Source organism: Pseudochaenichthys georgianus, chromosome 8, assembly GCF_902827115.2.
Source record: "Pseudochaenichthys georgianus chromosome 8, fPseGeo1.2, whole genome shotgun sequence".
Taxonomy (NCBI): domain Eukaryota; kingdom Metazoa; phylum Chordata; class Actinopteri; order Perciformes; family Channichthyidae; genus Pseudochaenichthys; species Pseudochaenichthys georgianus.
In genome coordinates this window covers 30,871,442-30,899,275 of record NC_047510.2, presented here as the reverse complement: position 1 = coordinate 30,899,275, position 27,834 = coordinate 30,871,442, and the positions used below count along the sequence as shown (strand labels likewise).

At 42.0% G+C, this 27,834-nt stretch overlaps 2 protein-coding genes across 4 annotated transcripts in view; both read right to left on the bottom strand.

Annotated features, from left to right (window-relative positions):
- smurf1 (SMAD specific E3 ubiquitin protein ligase 1) overlaps positions 1–2,484 on the bottom strand; it is a 28,364-nt gene extending 25,880 nt beyond the window's left edge. For both annotated transcript variants that reach the window (XM_034088985.2, XM_034088986.2), the window contains exon 1: positions 2,207–2,484. In XM_034088985.2, the coding sequence (XP_033944876.1) occupies positions 2,207–2,261 (55 nt within the window). In that variant the 5' untranslated portion in view covers positions 2,262–2,484. The remainder of the gene's footprint in view (positions 1–2,206) is intronic.
- Positions 2,485–11,126: 8,642 nt separating this feature from the next.
- Positions 11,127–27,527, bottom strand: wipi2 (WD repeat domain, phosphoinositide interacting 2). 2 transcript variants are annotated; one of them, XM_034089523.1, is made up of 13 exons: positions 27,441–27,527; positions 25,212–25,523; positions 23,374–23,456; positions 17,352–17,521; positions 17,163–17,259; positions 15,738–15,835; positions 14,860–14,952; positions 14,673–14,743; positions 14,175–14,288; positions 13,501–13,665; positions 12,633–12,740; positions 12,454–12,548; positions 11,127–11,718 (listed from the first exon to the last, which is right to left on the bottom strand). In XM_034089523.1, the coding sequence occupies exons 2-13, from the start codon at positions 25,283–25,285 to the stop codon at positions 11,606–11,608; spliced, it is 1,281 nt and encodes a 426-aa protein (XP_033945414.1). In that variant the 5' UTR covers positions 25,286–25,523; positions 27,441–27,527; the 3' UTR covers positions 11,127–11,605. The 2 variants fall into 2 exon arrangements, with proteins under 2 accessions (XP_033945414.1, XP_033945415.1); XM_034089524.1 differs by having other exon boundaries at positions 14,181–14,288.
- Between the last annotated feature and the right edge of the window lie 307 nt (positions 27,528–27,834).

Genomic DNA, 27,834 nt, shown 5'->3' with positions numbered 1-27,834 from the left:
GGTGTGTGTTTGCTCAACTTTGAATCAGAAGAAGGACAAGGCGTCTGCCCAGCGGCGCAGAGTGGCCATTACCATTTGAATAGAGGCCCCTGGGTGCCCAGTGGGGTTACATTAGCTACAGTAAAAACCATTGTTCCAGCTGTGTCCGTGTGTGTGAGGGAAAGAAAAGACCTACATGTGCCCTACAGAGGAAAGACTGACCCTACAACGAACACACATATAGTAGAGTAGATAACAGGATGACCAAAAGAGCAAACTTGTCAAGCTTTTCTGGGTAACACTGAGTTTACGGTCACATCTGTTTTGCTCCAGCTGACACAGCAGCAGAGGTGGGAGAAGTGCTCCGTGTAGAATTACTCTGTTACAAGTCCTGCAACCAAAAGGTTACTTTAGTAAGAGTACAGAAGTGATGGCATCAAAACATACTTAAAATACCAAAAGTATAGTAAATATATATATATGCAGATTGACCGATTTTAGAATAATATATATCATTTGTTTTGATTATAATTGAATGACTTTGTATGCGTGCAGGGTAGCTTGTGAATTTACTCCAGGTGTAACAAAAGTATGTTTTAGGTGTTGTTTATATTTAACATAATTTAACAAAATCTCCAAAGCAACTCAAGGTCACAAGTAAATGTAGGGGAGTAAAAGTACATGATTTACCTCTGAATTGTAGTGGGGTAGAAGTACAAAGTAGCTACAATTGTATTTAGACAGTTTTATTCCACAGGCCATAAGACTGTTGAACCCCTGAGCTCTGAAGTGCCTTGATACATTTTAAGCATTCATCTGTTGTCTCACATTTATTTATTTATTACTACCATAGGCAGTGTGTTATCCTTGTAGAGTATTTAATGTTACATTCCGTTTTAGCTCATCTTATTCTATTTGATATGCATATCGTTTACTGCATGCACATTTGTCACTTTCTCTTGCACTATTTGATGGGTTCTTCTTGCACTTTATTTGATTGTTTAGGTCTTATATACTTATGTAGCATTGTTGAAGGAGCATGGGATTTAAGATTTCCATTGTCATAACTACACTGTAGCTACTGTGCATCTGACAATTGAATCCTAAGTACAGTACTTGAGTACATCTACTTAGTTACTTTACACCACCGCACAGCAGCGAAATCCATACTCATGGCTAGCATTGCTAGCATTTTTAAATACACCGAGAGATTGATTTTGTTTCACACAGGGTGTAGTTCGACATTAGCTTTAATCCCAGGATCAGAGCTCATCACATTCAGGTCAAGCGATATGTTCGGTTGGTCAAACCCCAAAAATATGGGTGTAGCTAGCAGGCGTTAGCGGTCAACGGTAACTACAGTGTTACTATAAGCTAACGCTAGCTGGTTGGGAAACAAGTGTTGGCTACTCGTAAAGTTTTTTAATACAGCTTTCGAGAGTGGGTGTTTCTAATGACCTGTAAGGATAGGTCTTGTATACAGTGAAACCCACATTGATAGTGAGTAGCTTTCTCGACTGTCCTCTCGGTAATTTGGGTTAGCATATGAGCTAACAAGCTAGCACTTGTGCCTCCAGGAAGTGTGCCGGCCGTTGGAGCAAATTATCGTAGTGGCTAAACGGCGGTACTACAACTTCAGTATCAATCTGTGACGTCGCTGGGCCCCAAAATACTATTTCCCCATTGACTTACATTAGGAAAGAGACGTCTGTTAATCAGCATTAATATTTTTTTAAGCTAATTAAACTGCCCAGCAAGAACACTTGTATATCCCTTATTTAAATAACTGTGGTCTTAAAGTTGTAAAAATGAAGTTAAAAGCTGAATCCAGAGTTATTTTATCTCTCCATTCATTTGATTCAACCGAGAGCGGGAGATCGGGGGCGGGGCTAAAGGGGAAACCGAACTGCGCATGCTCTATGGGCCCACATACGGGTACTTTTGCTCAGGCCGTTTTGAGCTTTATGCGCCACTGAGCATCTCTCATAGAAATGAACGGGGTCCCGCCTCCGACGCTGTATCCAGTTCTCTTTATACATCTATGGGCTGTTAGCTACACAAAAACCGGATGTTTGGGCAAACAGCAGAGCCGAGAGCCTCAAAGAGACACTGTTAGGTTTGCTAATAACAACACTTTGAAACAGTGGTTTGTATGGAGAAACATTTTAGCTCCAGTTAAAACATGCACCGTAAGGGCTTTCTTTCTTTCGGTGTCGTTTTTTTTTACCTGTCAGTCGAATTTTGATGCTGGACCCGTTCCTCCGAGTCCCAGGATTCGACATCACTCCGGGAAAAAACGATCACTCAAACTTCCCCGTTGGAGTCCCCTCCAAAAACACCGTTTCTCCACTCAATGGGAACGCGAAACACTTACGTTTAAAAACATGCGGTTTGTTTTTGTTTCCCACACGGGTAAAAATGTATTATTTCATCGCAAAGTCCTGTGCTCTTTCGAAATCCAACAACACGGGAGAGCATTTTCGGGCAGGCTCAAGCACGTACTGACGTCATGTCCTTAACGGGTATAACGTGACGGGCGCGCGTCCGGGAAGCGTGGGCGTGCCCGTATAAATCAGATTCTCAATTTCTTACATTGAAGCCTTCAGTTCTGCTTAATTTTAAAGTACTGTATTCCACACTAGTAAAAGAAAAAATACCCGTGACAAAGCCTATTTATGTTAATTGTCACTGTATTTTTATGATTATAAAGATAGATTTCAAAGATAATGTTTAATTAAGAAATAAAGTAGTTTAAAATGGGAAAGCAATAATTGAATATATTTTGGTTCTTTGACGTACTTTAGCCTACATCTTTTTTTCTGGTTACTCCCAGTCTGACAATAGCCTCTTTAATACCACCAGCACATGGATATTTACTCCCAAAATTAAGTACTTTTAAAGATGTGTGTATATACCAGTCTCCATTCAAGCTTTTGTAGCATCAATACATAAAAATGTAAGTATTTCATACGATTTCATAAGAAATGTCTCAGATGTTATGCATCCTTCTATGGTTATTCTTTTTTTCTCCAATAACAACAATTCATACATTTAAATGGCACCGTGTAAAAGAGATTATTTTTCTCATTGTTGCCCACATTCACCATCCCACACATCTGATTTCCATGTTCTTATAAATATTCAGAGTCTACGATTGTTTAACTACTCCATAATGATAAGTATGTAATATATTAGCATTGTATTTCTTAACAAAGAGAACCAGCAAGTAGTGATGTGGAAACCTCAAACATACATCAAATCCAGTTAACCTAAATGCCTTTCTTTATCAAAAATCATACAATATATACCTATACTTGTACTTATAGAAAACGTTAGTCAGGATTGTAAAGCGACCGGTTAAAGGTTGTGGGAGAGTTGGGTGTTGGGGGATAATGGCTGGAGGGATTTGGCTCTTTAGCGGCCCTGGGGTTAGCTGCACGGCTGCAGTATTAGCTGCTGGAACAATGGACCCTCTCACCAGCCTGTTTACAGGACACAGTAAATCCATATAAGCTGTGAAAAGTCTGGCGGGACACTACACACTTCCAGAGGCTAGACAAACACGCACACAGGTGGAATGAATGATTTCAATACCTTTCAGTCTTCCTCTTTGAATCATGTTTCAGTTTCTTCTTCCCACTTTTTTTTTATTACATCAGTTCATGTGTTTGCATCATGTATGTCTCAACCATAGGGGTCTCAACGCTCCACAAGTGGTCATATTGCCAAAAACAGACACGTACACACACACACACAAATTAGCTTATCCCTCCGAAATGGTCATGTGCAGTGCAGCTGTTAGTATGAATGTGCTTGTCTGAGATATAGTGTGTGTGTGTGTGTATTCACTTCAATAAGTCAAGTTCTACCAAAATCGCAAAATTGCACACATCTCCTAACACGTGTTTTTTCTACAGTAATAACATCTGTTTAATGTATAAAGGCTTTTGCTTCAAGTTTTTTAAATACTTTTAGTGAATATTCTTTATGGAACTTTTTATTTGTGTTATTATATTGTTTGGACAGACAATTTTCTTTTAAATAGTGATCTGGATATGAACTGTCTGCTCCAACCACTGAGCTATCCAGCAGCTTGTTCAATGAGGTGTGCTTTGAAGTGATTCGATTACATGACCTTTTCTTTTGTTCTCCCAAAGTGATTTACGTATAAAAAAAAGACAAAACAGGGACAAGAGACCATAGGGCAATTTCATTTGGCTGCATGAAAAAGAGAAAGAAGATAAAGATGAACAGTAAAAGACAGTTTAGATATTATAAGAATATTCTCTAGGCGTGACCATAGATTCCTTAAAAGCCCTGTATTGCTTCAGGTGGCTGCTTCTTTTTAAAGCTGAAAAATGTGGACTCGACAATGAACGCTCCTAAGTGTGCGTCAGTCTGTTTCTCTGTGCCCCCTTTAGGGAACCAACATCTGCCACAGTTTTGAGAACCGTCAAATTGAGGCTACATTCTGTATATGATCAGGATACAATGATTCAACGAGCTTTGGTGGACACAGGGTTATTTTTTGGTTATGTTACAAAAATGTGGGCAAATTTGGCCTCTAAACAAAATCTGAAATGTGTTTCTACTCTTTGAGAAACTGTTTCAATTTAACATGGTTTGAAATTGGGCAGCCTGCAGAGAAAGAGGAGGAAGAAACCTGTGGAGAAGCAACAAAAAAGATGACAAAATGGCCGTCTTAGTATCTGCATGTATGATTTGAATATGAGATGCCTTACTCATCCAAATTCTTAACTGGCGCACAGAGCAGATGTGGGAGGTGGAGAAGATGGTCCAAGTCTGAGTGATGGCTTTCCAGGGAAACCCTAAATGGACGGAGGCAGATTGAAGAATTCCCAAATCTGACATTCCCTGGCAGATCGGAGGGATGAGACCTCGGTCTGGTTTTAGAGATGTGACCATATTAAGAAGATGAAGGGCGGATATAAAAGAGATTGATCTTAAACACCTGTATTCCTCCTGATTGTACCTCTGCATTTGTGAGACAAGCACTGTTTAACGGTCCCCTATTATACTGTTTTTCATCAATATATCACAGGTCTCAGATATATATACAGAGCCTGTCTCTGATTGGCTGACACACCAAACAGGTCATTGCAGCATTACCCATAATCCCCTCTGTTTCAGCCCTGTTTCCAAAGTGCTGATTCTCTGTCTGTTGCTTTAGATGAAAATAAGGAGCCCCTCCCCACGCCCCTCCCCACGCCCCTCTGAGAGACATTTGGGTACAAAGAACTCAATGGTGCTCTAGGAGGAGATTCAGGTGATAAGGGGGGGGGGGGGTTACCTTGGTTGCTGATTGGCTAATGGTTACACAAGACAACACATCGTTATGACATCATAAAGCGGCCAAAATCTGATCAGCTCATTTTCAGACAGGTTTTTATAGAAATGGATCAGGACAAAAAAAGAGAGAATCTCTTTCCACAGAGGGGACACGTGTTGATGTAGAAGAGACATGAAGAAGAGGGGACACATGTTGATGTAGAAGAGACATGAAGAAGAGGGGACATATGTTGATGTAGAAGAGACGTGAAGAAGAGGGGACACATGTTGATGTAGAAGAGACATGAAGAAGAGGGGACACATGTTGATGTAGAAGAGACATGAAGAAGAGGGGACACATGTTGATGTAGAAGAGACATGAAGAAGAGGGGACACATGTTGATGTAGAAGAGACATGAAGAAGAGGGGACACATGTTGATGTAGAAGAGACATGAAGAAGAGGGGACACATGTTGATGTAGAAGAGACATGAAGAAGAGGGGACATATGTTGATGTAGAAGAGACGTGAAGAAGAGGGGACACATGTTGATGTAGAAGAGACTTGAAGAAGAGGGGACACATGTTGATGTAGAAGAGACATGAAGAAGAGGGGACACATGTTGATGTAGAAGAGACATGAAGAAGAGGGGACACATGTTGATGTAGAAGAGACATGAAGAAGAGGGGACACATGTTGATGTAGAAGAGACATGAAGAAGAGGGGACACGTGTTGATGTAGAAGAGACATGAAGAAGAGGGGACACATGTTGATGTAGAAGAGACATGAAGAAGAGGGGACACATGTTGATGTAGAAGAGACATGAAGAAAAGGGGACACGTGTTGATGTAGAAGAGACATGAAGAAGAGGGGACACATGTTGATGTAGAAGAGACATGAAGAAGAGGGGACACATGTTGATGTAGAAGAGACATGAAGAAGAGGGGACACATGTTGATGTAGAAGAGACATGAAGAAGAGGGGACACATGTTGATGTAGAAGAGACATGAAGAAGAGGGGACACATGTTGATGTAGAAGAGACATGAAGAAGAGGGGACACATGTTGATGTAGAGGAGACGTGAAGAAGAGGGGACATATGTTGATGTAGAAGAGACGTGAAGAAGAGGGGACACATGTTGATGTAGAAGAGACGTGAAGAAGAGGGGACACATGTTGATGTAGAAGAGACTTGAAGAAGAGGGGACACATGTTGATGTAGAAGAGACGTGAAGAAGAGGGGACACATGTTGATGTAGAAGAGACATGAAGAAGAGGGGACACATGTTAATGTAGAAGAGACATGAAGAAGAGGGGACACATGTTGATGTAGAAGAGACGTGAAGAAGAGGGGACACATGTTGATGTAGAGGAGACATGAAAAGGTGGATTTAGCATAATAGGTGACCTTTAACTGATGGCCAATTTCTTCCTTTTACTTCCAACACACTTTTGTGAGTTGGTTTCTTGGTTGGTGTTGGTGGCAGCAGCATCATGCCTTATAATGGGGATTGGGGGACGATGTGGACTCCCCGCCACTCCTGGTTCCCAATGAGACGGAGCGCCTGGATGCTATGAATAAACCATACGACATCAAGCGCTCCTTCTGGATCAAAGACGAGAAGGAAGCTTTCATCCCTGGAGAGATTCAGCCTGAAGACGGGGACAAGTCACCGTCAAGACCTCGGTAAGACTTACTGTACACAGAAGTCCTTTTGACTTAAATACATTACATATTGTTATTAATCTCATTTTGATCTTAATAATCAAAGGAAGTGTGTTCAGGCATTACATATTTAAAAGGTGGAATAAAGTATGATCAAATAAAACAATATAAACACATCTAGAGTACAAAATACATAGATCACAAATAACACACAATACAACATATTCTGGATAAACTACAATGTTCTATAAAAGCTCCAAAAAAAGCAGCAACAGAAATATAGACATTACATTACATTACATTGCATTTAGCTGACGCTTTTATCCAAAGCGACTTACAATAAGTGCATTCGACCAGGAAGACACAACCTTGAAGAAAACAGAATCATATAAGAACATCAGGTTTCAAAGAGCCAATCGTTTCAAGTGCTACTCAACTGGCTTTAGATAAGCCAGTCCTTTATTAGTATATAAGTGCTCTGTTAGCAGTTCTTTGTTAATAGTTCTATCGCTCGAGGTGGAGTCGAAAGAGATGAGTTTTCAGTCTGCGCCGGAAGGTGTGTAAGCTATCTGCCGTCCTGATGTCAATGGGGAGCTCATTCCACCATTTTGGAGCCAGGATAGCAAACCCACGTGTTTCTGCTGATGGGAACTTGGGTCCCCCTCGCAGTGCGGGTGCAGCGAGTCGTTTGGTTGATGCAGAGCGGAGTGCACGCGCTGGGGTGTACAGTTTAACCATGTCCTGGATGTAGGAAGGGCCAGATCCATTCGCAGCATGGTACGCAAGTACCAGTGTCCTGAAGTGAATTCTAGCAGTTACCGGAAGCCAGTGAAGGGAGCGGAGGAGCGGAGGGAACATATAAAACATATACTGTAGCCTACATAGGATAATATAACTTACACATCTGCAAGGTAGCTGTTGAGCAAATTGTTCATGATTATAGAGTGTGAAACTAAAAGTGGAGCAAGATGGCAGAGAGGTTGTGGTATGTGATGATTTGGGAAAAAGCCCCCCCGAGAGGAGTTGCCTAAAAGTCATTACACTGTTCTTGCTGTGGAAAGAGGGAGTGGGGCCGTAGCTCAGCAATCAGTCTGCTGTACGATGATTTGTTCAGGGAGCAGAACAACATTTGGAGTCATTACGCGGCATCAGGGGAGAGCTGACAGCTGTCCGTGTCGTTGGTTCTGCTGACAGAAACATCAGCAGGCCTGGGATCAGCAGCGCGCAGGGAAATCTACGGTCATTATTCTCTCTTACTCTCTTTGTTTCTCCGCCATCTCCATGTCCTATCATCTACAGAGCATGAGAACCAGTCTATGCTGATTTAAAGGACAACGTGTTTATTTGGTGATTCATTCATTTGATTTATTCACGAGTTAAATGCAATCATAATGGAGAGGTGTGTAAACCCCAATAAGCTAACAAAGCTTGATAATAGGGCTTCTTCAGACAATACAAATAAAGTATTTACATGATATCCTTAATACTGTACATATGGAATTGACAATTTGTGTATTATACAGAAATATTACAACCATAAACTATACATTCATATTTTTTTTCTGGTTGAGCTGACTTATTCATGATTTGCTTCGATTTTAAATATGTGATTACGCCTGTCAAACATCTTCATGACAAATGAGAAAGTATACAAATGAGCCTGTTGATGGTGCTATTGCCTCTCTTTGTGTTTCTGTTGTGCACCATGGATACACTCTTCTCACTTTGCTCCCTGTATGCTTGTGTGTCCGTAGCAGGAAGCCTTTGATGTGCTGGGCTTCACGGCTGAGGAGAAGATGAGTGTGTACAAGCTGACTGGAGGCATAATGCACTCCAGCAACATGAAGTTCAAACAGAAAGCCAGGGGGAACAAGCTGATGTGAAATCCACTGGGGGTGTAAAGAGTCCACCTCTCTCTCTCTATCTGTTATGCTTTACTCCAAATCACATCATCTGTACGTCAATTCAGACGCATTTTACACAAACATTATTGAATTGTATTTGCTCTCAATACAAAAAACAAAACAAATCAATTAATACACCCGTTATATTCATCCAAAAAGTAAAACTTCCAGGGAAATGTTTTACTGCTTATTAAATAGGCCTACTTTTAAGTCAATATCGGCCTAGGAAAAATACTTATCCTTATTTACGGTTTCTATGCATTACTTGTAGTGCAGTGTTTTCACAGTGTTGTTTTGGATCTTCTTTCCCCCCACACCTTTTCTATTTCCACCTCCCTCTCTCTAGCCCATGGGGATTTTCTCCATCCTAGAGGAGCAGTGTGTGTTTCCAAAGACGACAGAAGCCACCTTCAAAGCAGCGTTGTATGAAAACCACCTGGGCAAGTCCAACAACTTCCTCCAGCTCAAAGGGGGGAAGAAAGCACAAGAGGCCCACTTTGAACTGTGAGTACTGGGTTGTACTAATAACACTGTATAAAAAAGGGGCCTATTGCATCCGTTTCTGTCAATGGCTATCTCTGAATGTAAAGTAGGATGTTTAGCTGTGTGTGCATGGGTCCATTCATTGTGTCTCTCACAGGTGGGCTACAGCATCGCTCACTGGCTCACTGGCTGGAGAAGAACAAAGACCGGTCTCATCCAGAAACCCTCTATGCATTTGCCGTCTCTGCTTTTCAAAGAGGAGGCGGCCGCTCCGGGAATCAAGAAACAGAAGAAGGGCTCGTCTTTTCAGACCGTCTCCAACTTCTACAGGGTGACTCACACAGATGCATGGATGCACTGTATGTACTGTACATTGCAATCATTTCACAGAAGATAGCAGTAATCAGAATTCTTAAAGGGCCAGTGTGTAGGATATAGTGCCATCTAGTGGTGAGTTTGCAGATTGTAACTAATTTATACACCTTCTGACCACCCCTCCCGTCATAAGGGTGTCAGATAACCTTCAATAGACTTTAGTTAACGTTGACATATTTTAAGGTCATCTCTATAGCCAGATTGGTTTGTCCCTACTGGGCTACTGTAGAAACAATTGGCAGTGTGAAATGGTGGAAGAGTACCTCCTCCCTGTGCAGATATGAATATCTAATTCGTTAGCTTTTTACTTCTGGCATCTCTGCTTCAAAATGCATGCATGTGCTATGTTCAGTCCGTCTTGGGGAAAAGGCAGTTACATGCAATATTCTTATATTTGTGGGTGAGCTGTCCCTTTAATACATATGGATAGGTTACCACAGAGCAACACAAACAAAAGGCATCCGTCTCATACATCAACATGGAATTTATTTTCATTTTAGTTTCAGATGAACGTTTCACATTTTGTACAAAATCATTAGAAAATGCCTGACAACCCCCCGGCTGATCCTGGTCTTCGCGGCCTCAGACACCAAAAGGATTATGGGGGAATCATGCAGCATCAGATGATGAGGCTCAGTCTGAGCTCCAGATCAGTCAAATTATACTCAAGTTCAGTCGTGATCGCTGGTCATAACCTGACACTAAGGTACAGTGCTGTCCTGCCATGTCTAATGTACAGAGATGCAGTGGAGGGGAGGAAGAGGATCACTTCCTGCATACCGACTGCCTTTATATCTCCGATGTACGGACGAAGTACCACGTCAACAACACCATGCATGTTATACGCATGATACATCGTCGGTTATGCAGATTTAAGAAAAAGATCATTAATATCAATTTAAAATCAACCAATGACTGCAGGCCATGATGACAGGGTGGGCGGGGAATCCACTGAGCCAGTTTGGATGAGGTACAAGTGAGCAGGGGATGGGGCTAATTACTCAGTGTTTTGCTCGTGTACATGCCCGCCCGCCCACACACACACACACACACACACACACACACACACACACACACACACACACACACACACACACACACACACACACACACACACACACACACACACACACACACACACACACACACACACACACACACACACACACACACACACACACACACACACACACACACACACACACACACACACACACACACACACACACACACACACACACACACACACACACACACACACACACACATGAAGTGTCAGCACAAGCGCACACTTGAACGAACGCAAACACCTCTGCCTCATGCCGAAGGCTTCTGAAATGATTCTTTGGAGGGTAAAGTCGAGCCGGAGGAGCGATCCTGGACACCGTGTGTGTGTGAGAGGAAAGTAAAGAGAGTACACACACCCTCCGTTAAGATCCGACAACTGAAAATACATTTTATTAAGCCGATGCAAAGAGAAACCATGACAGCGGGGCAGAGAGGCACTTACACAATCACTTTCATTTTACACAGTGCTTGCGTCTGTGTGTCTTTCAGTGGAGACACAGCTACATGTTCTGTTCTTTTCTTAGACAAACACACACACTCACATTTAGTCATTTTCACATTGGAGCATGTTTTCTTTTCGCAGTTGGCACATGTACATGCAAAGCGTCAGTTTGGCCTGCGCAGGCGAACTGAGGGGAAAAGGGAGCGAGGATTAAAGGAGGGCAGAAGGGAGGAAAAAATTGTTTGTGAACGATAAACGCAGACAGACTGACAGACGGGCTCTTGAACAGCGTTTAAAAACACCCCCGTCTCTGACCCCGCCCCCCCTCCCTCAGTCACATGTTCATAGCAGCACCAGAGGAGCCCTCTGATTGGTGGGAACAGCCGTCCGTTAAGTCAGTCAGTCAGTTTCCAGGATGAGCGGCGGCTGCTCGTTCTCCTCCTCTAAGCGCAGGTCGTTCAGGTCGTCTTCAAGCCCCGCCCCCCCTACGGCGCCCTGCTCCTCGCTGTAACCTAGGAAACAAGAGGTCAAATACTTAAACTTTGTACTTTTAAGGACTTAAAAACTATGTTGTTATCATTGGCAGGGTTGATAAAGAAGCATGAGCTGCAGACAGATACACGTTCACGTCTGACAGACAACACTGAGGGCTCAAAATAACAAAACAGGCCCATCCTTTCGAGACGTTCCCCCGTACAGATCGTTTACAGTCATTATGAGATTCGGACAAAAAAACGCTCGTACAGGAAGTGCTTGTAAAACGAGAAGGTCCTGCCTCCTTATTCCTGCCATGTCTTGTAATAACATTCAGACGGACATAAACAAAAAAAGTTTAAAAGCATCAAATATTTAGTTTTTGGTTTGCCAAAGTAAGAAAAAAAAGGAGAGGGAGGCGTCAGAGGTGCATAGTTAAAAAAAGAGAAATCTGAATCATTTCTAATTCTGAACTATAAAAACATAAATTGATGAATACAACAGGTTCATTTTTAAGGGTTTTTGAGCACTTTGTTAAAAAAGAGTTGCTATTTTAGTATTCCTTTACTTAAAGCCTGTTTGAACCTGACTTGAAAATAGTAACAAAATAAAATGTTAATGTGATTTTTCTTTTGTGATTTCCTTCCTGAAATGACTTACTTATATTTATATAAGTATTATTCCTCTGGAAATAAACACAACGGAATTCCCTGCAGCTATAACATTACATCCACTAAACGTGTGAAGCAAAGTATTTCTGGTGTGTCACGTACCTTTAGTGACGGCGGCGCTGTAGGTCTGGGCCACCAGAGGGCGGTCGTGCGACTGCTCCAGGATCTCATTGGATGGCTCAGCGCTGCCGTCTAACCTGAGGGGGTCAGTTACAGAAGCTCTGAGTGAAACGCTCCAGATTCAGGCTACCTTACATCTGTTCACTGAGTGCGAGCGTTACCTGTGCTGCTTCATGAGAGTGCATTCCCCCCCCTCCTGTGGATCCAGGTTGTACAGATACAGGTAACCGTCGGCCGCAGCCACCAGCAACCGGGGAATCTTCTGAATCCTGAATGAAACAAGAACAGACAGACATGTGATAATGCTAGCTACCATGGCTGGTATGTGGTTGTTAGTTACCGGTTAATACTGTGAAGGGATCAGTTCCAAAACAAAATAATCTGCATTACTTTCTTTTCAAAGGACTTCATTAAAGACTCCACCGAGTTCATTAAATGTGCCTTTCTAAGCGGATTAATTAAATCTACGTCTCCAGCAGGTTACGTGATATATATTTCTTAAATGAAGCGAAACTATAAAGTCTGCATCTCTTACGTAACGTCCACACGGTTCCGTCGCGTGCTTCAACGGAGACGCTTTCCATTCACTTCGAATGGGGAGACGTCAAGCTTTGCCGAACTGCATTGTGGTTCCGCCGCGTCGCTTTGCCTCCGTTGCTCGCTTCGAAAGTTGAGAACAGTTCAACTTTTCAAGCGTCGACGGAAGCGCCAGCCAATCAAATCATATGCCAGTACAAGCGCGAGCCAATCAAACCGCGTGCTTGAGTGTCCGGGGCGGGAGATTAATGTGATTGGTTGGTGGTCGCGCGCCAGACACGCCCACCGGCAAGCTTCAACGCAACGGAACCGTGTGGACGTACGGTTATGATCATCAACTGAATTACATACATGTATATCTGCAGACTGTTATTGGGCGATATTACTTCTTATTCAACTTTCGCTTCCGGTTTTAAAAGCAGGGCCGACACTACGCCGCAAGTAGTGCTGGATGTGTAAAACCATATCGAGTGTGTGCGTGTTTTTACTCACACAGCTAAGGCGCAGATGTTCTTGTGTCCGCAGAAGGGCAGGCGTACGGTGGCGAAGGCTCGGCCCTGTGTGAACATTTCCGTCACCTGAGAAGGCAGGTAGGTGGTGGACGCCATCAGCACCTTCCCCAGGTACCCCCCCCATGTGGTGGGCTCCTCCGCTGGCCTGCACACACACACGTGGGACATTTTAAAATGAAAGCATGTGTATTTATACTGAAATAAATATAATTAAATGATCATCCAAAGACTTAAGACAAATAAATACATGTTACATATTTATACACCGTAACTCTTAACACAGACTTTCCCCTTTGCTTTTACGCCAACATATTCTTAAATAAAAAAACAATAAAAAACAATAATAATACAAAATTAAATTCAAGAGAATACAACTATTATAATAACTATACACATGTCGGCCTGTTTTGCCAATTTTGTTTAAATAAAGACGTAATGTTGGCTTTATGAGGGCTTGGGGGGGAATATTTGATACCGCACATTATGAACGTGAGATTTGAATTTAAAGAGATCTACATTTCTCCGACTTCAAGTGACTGGCACACGCGCAGACTCAAAGAACGTGAGAAGCTTCTGTTTCTCTGAGGAACCTTAAGCATCAGGAGAACTTTATTCAAACCTGAAGTAATACTTGGAAGACAGGAAGGTACGTACACATACTTCTCCTTCTGCGTCTCTAGTTTGAAGATGTGGACGGTCTCTGTGTTGCTGGAGGCCGACAGGTACAGGCCCTCCATGCTGAACGCCAGCGAGCAGATGCTCACACACCTGAGAGAAGAAACACACACACAGAGCGTGAACACACACACACAGTTCACACAACACACACACAGTTACAAAATGACGAGGGCTGTCGCTGTACTGAACTTAAGACAAAGACAAAATCCACAATTTAAATAAAATGATACATCAGATTAGTTAGTCTTGTTTTTCTATTGAATACTTTAAAAAATATATATAATTACAAGACCTCATTGTGTGCCTCTCTGCATTTGTCAAAGAGGCGGCAAAGTGTTTTGATGGCAGTGAAAATGTTGTTTGTAAAACCAAGTGTAAAGTAACCAGTGTGGATAACAAAGAGACCAATAGAAGTAGGAAGAAAACCGGCCGCGGTTGAGTTTCCATATAAACAGATATGAGTGAATAATCTACCTCTTGACTCCTCTCCGAAACTCAAAGAGCTTCTGTCCCTCTGGGATTGAGAAGACTCGGATGACTGTGCCCTGAACAGGAAGTGAAAGACAAAAGTTACACTGCGAGGCGAAGCAACTGCGGTGATGTTTACTCTCTCAGGCGGGAAACACACACTGCTTAGCAGACCAGTGTCCTTTAGAGTTACCTTCTCCGAGGCGGTGGCCAGTTTGGTTCCACTGGCGTCGAAAGCCAGCGCCGCCAACGGGCTGTCGTGAGCTGGGATCATGTTAGCCGCTCGCTGCGGGAAACACGTACAGACACTAGTTAGACACGCGCGACAGAAAGATACTCGTACATAATGAGTGTTGGCTTTGACTGATGAGGAAACACTAGCTGTCAGAACAGTGAGCACGGATCATTTAAAAGCTATTTAATGAGCAACAGAAACCTCAGCTGTGCGTATAACGATTACGTGGCGGCAAGAAACGGTTATGCAAGGGAGGAAATAAGGAAGTAGGAGCCACTGTGGCTCAGGGGAGGTACATAAGTGTCTACTAATCAGACCGTGGTTTCATCCCGGGCCCCAAACAGTTTCATAAGTAAGGCCGACAGTATTGAAGTGTAGTAGTATGGAGTAACTGTTTTCAGATGACCGTCATTTCTATGAGAAAACGTTACAGACAGAAACCGTTTTGTTGTAACTCACATGTGTGTTCTGTCAAAACGAGGCGCTGTTTTGTATAAATGTCAAATTAATTGGGTCTCATTTGAGCTTGCAGTGAAGTTGCGACTCGTTACTTTTGACACCGTCAGTCGGGACAAAAGTAACAAAAAGCTTAAATACATTTATTAGTTGTTTTTACAAAATAAACCTTGTTGCAAGCATATTTTGTTGTCCCAGTTCTTCCCTGATTAAGTTGCTTTGGACGATCCTGCTTAAAGACGCGTGTAAGCATCAGAACGTGTGTTTGCTTTTTGTCGAGGGACCACTTGTGATGTTTACTTCCATGTCGGCCTCCATAAACACGTCATCACTGCACCTCTCTATTCGAAAAGAGCTTCCCTGTGTTGGTGTTCACCTACCAGGTTGACTGTGTCGAACACTTGGACCTCTCCTATCGTAGCGCTGCCTGGGTAGGCCAGATAACAGTTATCATTGCTGATGGAGAGGGCGCACAATCCTGCAGACATATGAGCACACATACACCAATAAGCAAAGAAAGAACGATTTTAAAAAAGAACCACGTTTATCTGAACATGACAAAAGTGAAACTGGAAGAATGACACAAGTACAAAGTGAGATGACAATTATCTAAACAGTTCTGACAGCGTAAGGAAAAGTAACCGAGACATTTTTCTGCCTCGAGGGCTTCAGAAAAAACAATGGAGTTCATTTGGAACACAAATAAATAAGGGAGACTAGGGATAAAAGAAAAACTAAAATCAAATCTATTTTATACGACATACTAGGGGGCGGTGGAAACATCTCGAAATGTAAGAATCGAGATTTTTATCTTTTAGTATTGTTAATCCATTCACAATTTCCCAAAAGGTTCATTTCTTTGTGTAGATATACCTAGATATATTTACTGATGGACATTTATTATATACACAAAACTACACAAAGTCGAGTCAAGCATTAGGGTGTGATTTGTAATTACCACACACAACACCGGTTGACGGTATTATTTGGGGACAGTTCATATGGAAATTGGCAATAAAGGGCAGCTAGCCTAAGCTCACAAATGTTACTTAATAACAGGCAGCATTTGATAACCTGAAGTCGCTGACATTGAGATATACTCAAATAAATGTAGTTGAAAAAGTGTTTATTTGTGCAATAAGCATGAATAAATGTGACGTTTTGTGTCTTTAAATAATTGAAATGAGTTAATATAACTTTTTTTACAGATGTTAAAATGATATTATGTTATACACACCTTTACTCTAATTTGATGTCATAATTTGCATCACTTGCTTCTCAAACTTTTTTCAGTCATGTACCCCCTTTGAAACATTTTCTCATGCCAAGTACCCCCTGACCGACCCCGAAAATGTTTGATCGAAAAAGCCTATACAAATAATTCCAATATAGTGATGTTCCCTCAGTGTGTGATGTATTAACTCTTTCATGCATGCATTACAACAAACTAAGGATATTTTCATTTTATGCTTGAATAAAGAAAAACAATTTAAACTGATTTTTCAAAGGAGTTTTTCAACTGAAGTAATATCTGTTTAACAAACCAATGAACAAAATGATATATTATGCAAAACTATAAAATACAATACACCAATTTGACATAATATTTTATATAAAATTGTGTTTTCTATTTAACTTATTGTACCAAGATTATTTTTGTAATCATGCATGGTATTTTTTTAATTAACTTTTTTGTTTTGTTTTTTAAATCTCATGAACCCCCTGAAGTACCCCAACGTACCCCTAGGGGTCCGCGTACCCCCATTTGAGAATCACTGGTACACTATGTTGCTGGCCACACTCACCTGATGGGTTGGGGGGGGTTTCTCTGATAGTGTGCAGCACTTTCATGTCTCGGATGTTGTGAATGTAAAGTGACTCCTCCAGACAGACTATCAGCCTCTGCAGAGGAAACAGCAACATCCTCACCGTCAGAGAGACATTAAGACATATCACTCTAATAATGAATGTCTGACAGTCAGCGCTTCAGCTACCTGTCTGTTGAGTTTGACGGCCAGTATAGTGTTGGAGTAGGAGTAGTTGCAGATCTCCGTTCCCTTCTTGAAGTGACAGACTTTGAGCTTCCTCGGGGCCTTCAGGCTCACGATGGCCACCAGGCTGCTGGAGAACAGACGCTCCACGATACACACATCCTCCGTGTCCGCTACACACACACACAGTATATACACACACACATTATTGAGTATAGAACTAAAATAATAACTATCTTAAAATGAAAAAAACATATTCACAAGAAATACAAATATTTGAAAAAGCAGGTACAATGACAATATGACAAATAACTCTAAATAATTAAATATAAGATGATATAAGATTTACCTTATTGATCCCAATTTGGGATTTGTTCAGATATTGACATAAAGTGTTCAAGAAATTGTATTTTTAATGTAATATTGCATTTTATATTCAATATAACTGCACATATATGGGCAGTATATACAGATCTGCTCAAGAGGTTTACTTACTATTTATTAATATATTAACATTTTGTCTCTTGTCAAATTTAACTTTAATATATATATATAAATAATGCCTTCTGCTGCTACTAACAGCTGTTATCCAATCTTTGTTCCAGACTCAAGGTCCATATCACATACAGAAAGACAAAACACACATCAATAGATAAGATAAAAACATAAAATCAGTCTGAATCACAGACCGTTTGTTTGCTCCTGAACACAGCGTCAACACTTTGCGCACACTGTGTACAGTGTGTTCAGTAAAGGCATTGAGCTACATTCATGAATTATAGAAGACAGCTGTGCTTATTGTCTTGCTCTGCCCGACTACACTACCTGCTTTGCACCGAGTATTCAAATCAAACCGGATGATCAAAAGGTGCCGGTTAGAAACGCAGCACTCACTCACCCACACTTTGCGGTGGTTAGGGACCGGCTGCATCGTGTAAGCCGGGACACACAGACCGCAGCGATAGATACCCAGCTGTTGGTGCCAAAAAGCCGTCGGGAAATGGTTTTCCAGGCGGCTCATTATAACCCCATGTCAGGTCACCTAGGGTACGACAAATCACTACACCGGATAATGGCCCGATTTTATTGGCCGGGCATTCGCGCAGATGTGAAGCGGTGGTGTGGATCTTGCCGTGAATGTCAGCTGGTTAACCCGCCGGCCATCCCCAGAGCGCCCGTTTCCATTGATTGAGCTGCCTTTTGAGAGAGTTGGTATGGACCTCATCGGGCCATTAGACCGGAGTGCACGGGGATATCGCTTTGTACTAGTCCTAGTGGATTATGCAACGCGATATCCCGAAGCAGTGCCGCTGCGTAATATCTCTGCAAAGAGCGTCGAGCAGGCACTGTTTCACATTATCTCCCGAGTCGGGATCCCGAAAGAGATCCTGACTGACCAGGGCACACAGTTAATGTCAAGCACACTACGCGAGCTGTATGAACTACATTCAATATGGACTAGGGGGGGAGCAACACAGATTTACCACCTTAACCTCCTGAAAGCTTGGAGGGAGGTGGCGTCTGTTTCTCTGGCCACCACGGTGATTGGGAGAGATGAGTTGGGACCAGAGGTCATTAAAAGCAACAAATTAGCCCCGGTCTGTTGTGGCGACAATCTCTCACCGAGCCAGAGAGCAGACGTTGCTTCGTTGCAAAGGCAGTTTGCCGACGTGTTCTCTCCGCTGCCAGGGCGCACCTCTCTCATACACCACCGCATAGAAACGCCCCCGGGCGTGGCCATTCGTTCACGGCCCTATCGGCTGCCTGAACATAAGAGGAAAATTGTTCAGGCTGAGCTTCAGGCTGCTAGAAATGGGAGTGATAAAAGAGTCCACCAGTGACTGGTGTTGCCCTGTCGTGCTGGTACGTAAGTCCGATGGGTCAATCCGGTTCTGTGTGGACTACCGCAGGGTGAACGAGGTGTCCAAATTCGATGCTTATCCAATGCCCCGGGTCGACAAACTCCTGGATCGGCTAGGCACTGCTCGCTTTTACACGACGCTGGATTTAACCAAGGGCTATTGGCAGATTCCCCTTTCTCCAGAGTCTAAGGAAAAAACGGCCTTCTCCACTCCGTATGGTTTATACCAATTCATCACACTTCCTTTCGGGTTGTTCGGAGCTCCAGCCACCTTCCAGCGGCTCATGGACCGGGTGCTGCGTCCCCACTCTGCATATGCTGCTGCTTACTTGGATGATGTCATCATTCACAGTGAGACATGGGAGCAGCATATGCAGCAGGTGGGGGCAGTGCTCGAGTCCCTGAGGCAGGCGGGGCTCACGGCCAACCCGAAGAAGTGTGCGGTTGGACGGAGGGAGGTACGGTATCTGGGGTACCACTTGGGCGGCGGGCAGGTGCGGCCACAGGTAGAGAAAACAACCGCCATTTCAGCCTGTCTGGCGCCCAAGACGAAAAAAGAGGTCAGGAGGTTCATGGGGCTGGCCGGCTACTACAGGCGGTTCATCCGTCCTTTTCGGAGCTGACCAGTCCCCTGACCGACCTGACCCGAAAGGGTGCTTCAGATCCGGTCCAGTGGACGGAGCGGTGTCAGCTGGCGTTTGAGAGGGTTAAAAAAGCCCTCTGTGGTAAGCCGCTTCTGTATTCTCCTGACTTCTCTCTCCCTTTTGTGTTGCAGACCGACGCCTCGAACAGTGGGGTGGGGGCCGTTTTGTCCCAGCAAGTAGAGGGGGTCGACCGCCCCGTACTGTACATTAGCCGTAAGCTCGCCCAGAGGGAGGTGAACTACAGTACGGTGGAAAAGGAGTGCCTCGCCATACGGTGGGCGGTCGGCACCCTGCGGTACTACCTCCTGGGGCGCCCTTTCACCCTCTGGTCGGACCATGCCCCGCTCCAGTGGCTCCACCTACAGCCTTTCAACTTCAAGGTGATCCACAGGCCGGGCAACCGGATGGTCGTGGCTGATTTCCTCTCTCGCTCAGCGGAGGGGGGGGGGGGGGGGTGGTGGGAGAGTCAGCTTGCGGCCGGCGGGATCCCGGCCTGAGTCGGGCGGTGGGGGTATGTGGTTAGGGGTGTGGTTAGGGCGCCGGCTGCTGGAGTGAAGGCAGGGGCTCGGCCGGAGGCCAGACAGCTGATCGGAATCAGGTAATCAGTGCCGGAATAAAAGCATGTCGTAACCTGGTTCTGGGTTGTTTTGCAGTAGGCGGGATCCTGGAAGGTGGCAAAAGGACCTGTGAAGGTTGCCACACGGGCAACGTTGGAGACTCGTGGATACTTTTGTTTGGAGCTAATAAACGCCTGTGTTACACGAACCTGCTCTTTCCGTCCATATTTGAACCCTGTGTGAGCGGAGAGGCTCACAAAGATGTAATGGTGCAGTGATCGTGTATAGACGCCATGCATTAAACACATCGACTAAAACGTATGGCCAAGCAATAAGAAAAACACAATAGTGATACTTTAAATCCTATCGTCTCTCCTACACAAGGAGTTTGTACTCACTGACCAGTGGTGGAAAGTAACCAAGGACATTTACTCAAGTCATGTACAGTATAGTGTTGCACGGTGTACCGATACTTGAAAGGTACCGCGATACCCTGCCGTTAAAAACGGTACGATTCCTCCGTTTCATTAGTATCGGTACTTTAAGAATGACGGGGGGAAAGTACTCCCGTGAAAAAGCGCCGTTTTAATAAGAGCCGTGTGTGTTCAGCGCTCTGCTTCCACTCCCTGCACTGCAGTCGTGCCTGCAGTCCCGCCCCTCTCAAGCACGCTCTAAGTCCCTCCCCTCTCTCGTGCACGCGGCCACTCGCTAGCTGCCAGAGCATGTGAGAAAACGAGAAGCATGGCTGCAAGTGGGAGTGCAACTGCCGCTGCGCTTCGGCTTGTTGACAAAAAAGACGCCAGAAGTCTTTGAACGGGCCGTTCAGGTGTTCAGAGCAGAGCTTCCTGTCGGAGCGGCAGAGCGTGATGTGCACTGAAAAGTGTTTCTGTCGCAATATTATCGTTGAGCAAACTTAACTAGCAAACTAGCATCACTATCTGCTAACGTTAGCTTTAGCCTTCGTTTTCTATTAGTTTTTTTCATAGGCTATAAACGGAGGTGGTACAAGTATATATCTTGTACTTGAGTAAAAGTAGAAGTACCCAGGTCTTGTACTTGAGTTAAAGTAGAAGTACCAGAATGTAGGAACAATCCTACAATCAAAATGTTCCTCAAATAAAAGTACAAAAGTATTATCATCAAAATATAGTTAAAGTAGCGACAGTAAAAGTAGAAGCACCAGAGTGTAGGAATAGTCTGTTACAGTAAAAGTACTGCATTCAAAATGTTCCTCAACTAAAAGTATTAAAGTAGCGACAGTAAAAGTAGTCATTGTGCAGATTGGTCCATTTCAGAATAATATATATATATGTTTTATAATGATTGATCATGAAAGTGTTCTCAAAGCTGGTGGAGGTGCAGCTAGTCTGAAGTACTTTGTAGACTGCAGGGTAGCTGGAGGATTTACTCCAGGTGGAACTAAAGTCTGATTTAAGTATTGATTATATTTCACATCATTCATCCACATCTGTAAAGTAACTAAAGGTATTAATACATGTAGTGGAGTAAAAGTACACCATGTACCTCTGAACTGTAGTGGAGTACAAAGTAGCAAAAGAAACATTGAAATACTTAAATAAAGTACAAGTATCTCAAAATTGTACCCAAGTAGTACTTGTTGAGTTTATGAACTTAGTTACTTTACACCAGTGGCTATAAAGATAGAAAGACTAAGCACAGAGGCATGACAATACATTTTCAAAATGCTCAACAGTGCTGCCAAAATGTTAAACTCACTGCTACACAATTAAAATAAATGCTTTTATATATATTTATATTAGATGTGACTCTTTGGTATTTCTGTTCTTAGTGACACTGCTGCTTTAGTTGTTCTGACTGCTAAAATCATCTGTTATTCCTAATTTTAAAGCCGATATTCCGTGTTTCCCCTTTTTTAAGAAAAGTATCGAAAAAGAATCGGAATCGCAATTCTTGACTTGGTATCGGTATCGAAACCAAAATGTTGGTATCGTGACAACACTAGTACAGTATTTAAGTACAATTTTGAGGTACTACTTGTTACTTGTTTTGTCATGTTTTACTTCTAGTCCACTACAGTTCAGAGGCATTCACTTTTTGACTACATCGCATTCATTTGAAAACTTAAGATACAAGAACCTTTGCAGATTCAGATTCTTTATAAATACAAATATGGCTACAGCTATAATTCAGTTATTTCATTTATATTATTTTGCATAATCTGTACTTTTGGTATTGGTACTTTTGTATATGAGCAGAAGTAAAATCTAATTCATAAAGAAAGAAAGATTTATATAGAACCAAATGTATCTTAACGAGACAATAAATGAAACTGAAACAATGGCTCAAGAACAAAGTGAAAGGAAAACTAATCACAGAATAAACCGCAGTAACAGAGTTAAGCCTTTAGGGCAGGGGTGTCAAACTCAATTTCATCGCGGGCCACATTAGCATTATGGTTGCACTCAAAGGGCCGGTTGTAACTATATAAATATACATATATAATATATATATAAAATAATGTATTATATTACATTATTGCCTCTGAATTGGATTATTATCGGGGTAATAACTAACTACGTCTGAAAGCAGAAGTCCAGGGCAAATAATTGCAAGTCTCTTCGGTGCGCATGTCACAAAACGAGATGCATTGTGGGACATGTAGTTTATGGGCAACCAGCTTCTGTAAAGTGGCATGTAACCGTATAATAAACGTATTATATTCTTTGCAAGCTCTTGCGGGGCCACATAAAAGGAAGTCGCGGGCCGGATTTGGCCCCCGGGCCTTGAGATTGACACCCCTGCTTTAGGGTCAACAGCAAACACAATGGCGTTCATTGTTAACTAAGAACATAACTTGTAACTTGAGAATAAGAATGAAAGGCAAACAAAACCCAGGAAGTTTCCCCGCCCCTCTGTCACTGTTGTCAAATAAGTCAAATGTGTTTTTTAAAAGTAAAGAAATAGCTTAATCGAATACTTACGACATTCATATATCTGCTCCAATTTATCCACAGAGGACAGGGAGAAAAACTTGTATCCTGATTTGGTGCCAACCGCTAAGGACCTACACAAATAACAGAAATGGACACAACAGCAGCATTAAACAATCATTGACTTAGTGAGCTCTTAAACCCATAAACACTGTATACACACTTATGATCTTATTTCAAAGTGGACACTGAGCAGAGGAATCCGTGGTCAGATTGTGACAGCGATCACACGACTCGAGCTGTTTTGCAATAAAAGAGCAGGGCTCTGCGGTGTGAAGCAGTCAGTCAACTAAAAGGACAAAGTCAACTTTAAATCTTGCTACAGAAGTCTGTCTACCAATGGTGCAAAGTAACTAAGTAGCTTTACTCAAGTACTGTACTTAAGTACAATTTGAGATACTTTACTTGAGATTTTCTACGTTTTGCTACTTTGTACTTCTACCCGACTACAATTCAGAGATCAAACGTTTACTCCACTACATTTATTTAAAACATTTACAGATTTGGATGAATGATGAGAAATATAAGTGTTAAATCAGACTTTAGTTCCACCTGGAGTAAATTCACAAGCTACCCTGCAGTATAAGTCATTAAAACTAGCTGCACCTTTACCAGCTTTGAGAAACACATACAGTTAATACATAAATAATTATAATCAACATATAACATATTAGCCAATCTGCAAAATTATACATTTTACTTTATTTAGATGCCAATACTTTTGTACTTTTACTTGGGAAACATTTTGATTGCAGGACTTTTAATCTGAACAGAGTATTCCTACACTCTGGTACTTCTACTTTTACTTAAGTACAACATATGAGTACTTTCCCCACCTCTGTTGTCTACCAGAAACACAGTGACCTGGTTTCTCACAGCATTGCCAACAGTCTCATAGCCGCAGCGCTAAAAATAACCCATCGTCCAAAACACACAAAGACTTCAGCCGTGATTATATTTTGTATATTGTATCATAGTCAACACAGCCTCTAAAGAAGTTACCTGACACCTGGACTGCATGCGTTTTGTGGCTAAAGTTAAGCACACAGCTACATGTTAGATTAAAGCTAAGCTAGCTAGTGAATAACACGTACCACAGTTCACTTAGCTCGCTTAACATATTTTTGTTATTTATAATATGAGAAACCACACATTTATATTTCACATGGAGACCTGCCACCCTGTCGTAGACATGTACACGGTTAGCTAGCAGTACATAAAGTCATTACAATTAGTTTCACCTATACCAGCTTTAATAACACATCAATAAAACATGACTATCGTAATAAAACATAAAATAGTTTTGAGAAATGGGCATAATGGGAACTTGATGGTAATACTCTTGTACTTTTACTTTAGTAATAATTTGATTGCAGGACTTTACTCGTAACAGAGTATTTACTACACTTCTACTTTTACATAAGCACAATAACTGAGTACTTCTTCCACTTCTTGAGTATTGAGTAGTATGATGTAAATTAATCATAACAGTAGTCACCACAGCCTTTAAAGAAGCTACATGACACCTTAACTTCATGTGTTTAGTGGCTAAAGTTAGCCATTTTGTTAGCTAAAGGCTAAGCTAGTGTCGTGAATAACACGCAACCACCGTCCACTACTGTTAACTCAGCTAGCGAAACTCATTGTGTATTTGTAGTTATTTCTAATGTGAGAAAGCACACATTACTATTTCATATGGAGCCCTGTCATCCCGTGAGGAGCTAACAGTGAGCTAAGCTAACTTCAGCTAGCTTGACAGCACCAGGCCAGCGGCTCCTCTCTCTCTTCTCTCCCCGGCCCTGCCTCACTCTCCCCGGCCCTTTTCTTACGTGTTGTCCTGGTTGAAGTTGGCGAAGAGGAGCTGGCTTCCGCCTGCATCCCCGCTTTGACTGGCCAAGTTCATGGGCTCGGCACCATCCACATATAATGTTCCAGTAGAAACAGCAGCAGCAGTCTGGCTGGTATAAGAACTGTGATTAGGGCCAGACGGTTTCACGGAGCCATGTCTTTTTCTTGGCCCCTCGGTAGTGATTGTTGTTGTTTTTCACAGGGGCTGCTGCTTCCCCTCACTGCGCATGCGCCAATGACGCAGCGTGCATGCAGTGCCTTTAAAGGGCCAGCTCGATTTAACAACTGCAGTCCTGATGATAAAAATACAATTATAAATATTATCAGAGGGAGAAGAACTAAGATATTGTACTTAAGTCACTGTAGAAATACCACAGTCTAGGAATACTCTGTTACGTAAGTAAGTAAGTAAGTAAAAGTCCTACAATGAAAATGTTGCTTAAGTAAAAGTGGAAAAGTATTAGCATCAAAATATACCAAAAGTAAATGTAAACATTATGCCAAATGGACATTTTAAGCACCAGATTTGATTAAGTGTGTGCATTAATGGGTTCATCACTTCAATTAGTACAGTGGCTGTACTGTGTAGGACGGTATTTCTTGTTCCTATCCTTGCTCCAGGGTAGAAAAAAACCAGAAGCAAACACGGCTGGCAACACTATTGTAGAGTAACTATATTATTTAAAGTAAGAGCGCCACACACTGTGACTATGTGCAACAACATCTGAATGTAATGTGCAACATACTAACAGGGCCGTCCCTCCCTACAGGCCGATTATGCAGACTGCGTGGCCGTGGGTGAAGTGTCAGGGACACAACGACATGCTGACTGCAGTGGGGTTTGAATGTGCTACCCTGTACCCTGACCCGAACACCAACGCACAACCCACTGCACCGCACGCCCGCAGATAAGATTGTATCAGATTTCATCTATCAGTTGCATATAACAGAGTTGAACATATTGTTACTAAAAAGTCAACAACTAGCATGTAAATAAAGACATTAAATGCATTTATTTTAGCTTTTGTTGACTTAATAATATAAAACCCTTTAGGCCATACACTGTTTTTGATGAGTTACAAAACGTAATGTACAAAAGTCACTGAAAGGAAACCGTTAGTAATAAATATGTTGACGGACTGATTTTGGGTGTGCCTCACAGTTTCTGTCTGCGCTCAAGTTTCAGGTGTAAGTCTGAGCATGTCAGTGTAATTGTGTTCGAGTGATAGAAAATATCCAATGAATAACATCATAAAGAGACACTCTGCAGCTCCTCCTGTGGGAGTCTGCTGCCACAAGTTTTCAAAAATATGAAAGAAAGCAAGAAGACATACAACCAAAGCTTGAAGTACACTCACAGAAATGAATCATGGTAGAGTTTATTTTTAAGCATTTAAATCTATTTGATTTTATTTAAATGCTCATATTTTTTAAATGTATTGAAATTAATTATAATCTGTATAATTCCTGTCAATTCTAAAATATATTGAATGTAATTACTTAGACTCTTAGAGGTTAAACAATACTTGTGCTTTACTTGTATATTTCCACATCACACACTTTTCTACCTCTACTCCACTGCATTTTGGAGAACAAACATAGTACCAAATATCAACACAAGTTATAAAGACAAAAAATAAATGATGATTTAGTATAAATTGTAGCTTGTTAAGATAATCTACCATTCATTATTACATTGTGAATAACACAATACCACTAATCAGAATTCAGTAAATCAGAATACTTTGTAATATTTATCCCGGGGAATTGGGTTCTGTGACAGTGGCTCCATTTTTAAGGTAAAGTAGCTAAAGCTAAAGTAAAAATGTGAACAATGGTATAATAGATTATCGGTATATACAATGATGTATTATCATTAGTAATATATTTGTTTATGTAAAATTAGTTATGTACAAGCATACATTATTATCAATGTCCCAACGGTTCATTTTTATAAAGTCTCAAAAATGTAATGTTATGTTTTTTTTTTATTGCTGCTACTCATTTTTTAGCCACACTTATTTGTCTTTATTTTTCTTCATTAATAGTGTTTGCTTTTCTTCTTTTTAATCATTGCTTGCCTCTTTTAGCTGCTAGGCCACTTTTGCTGTAACCTTGTACATTTCCCCACTGTGGGACTACGAATTGTGATTCTGAATATTCATGCTGATTTGCGCATGTAGTAATGCTGATGGATTTGGAAGACTTACAATGCAGGAATAGCGATGAAGAGGTTTCTGTTTGCTCCTGTGCCTCGATGTGCCCTTTGGTCCAGTGAGTGTTCTTCAGCCGGCAGATCTCCAACACACTGTGTACCGGCTGCAGTTTACACAGGCACAGCTTTCAAATAAACATGATAAACACACAGACACAGAGGCGGGTTTAAAGCAACGCTGCATGCACAGTTTATAGATACAAATTAATTTGGTAAAGATGATGATAATGAAAACATGGTTATCGGATTCAGAATAACCGATATTCTCAGTGTAGATTAACACAAAAAAATAGTGGATTAACATATCAAATAAAGAGGCAAACACTCATTTGTACAATTATTTTTATTCCCTGTGTTCCCTCCAGAGGGAGTTTCTCTCCCACACCCCC

Coding starts and splice junctions, on each gene's coding strand:
- wipi2 (XM_034089523.1), bottom strand. CDS start 25,285: ATGAACTTGGCCAGTCAAAGCGGGGATGCAGGCGGAAGCCAGCTCCTC. Junction 12,741..13,500: donor AACATCTGCGCCTTAGCTGT/GTGAGTAAAAAC, acceptor TGTTTCATTCAG/GATTCAGAAGATTCCCCGGT. Junction 12,549..12,632: donor ACTCTCATGAAGCAGCACAG/GTAACGCTCGCA, acceptor TGACCCCCTCAG/GTTAGACGGCAGCGCTGAGC.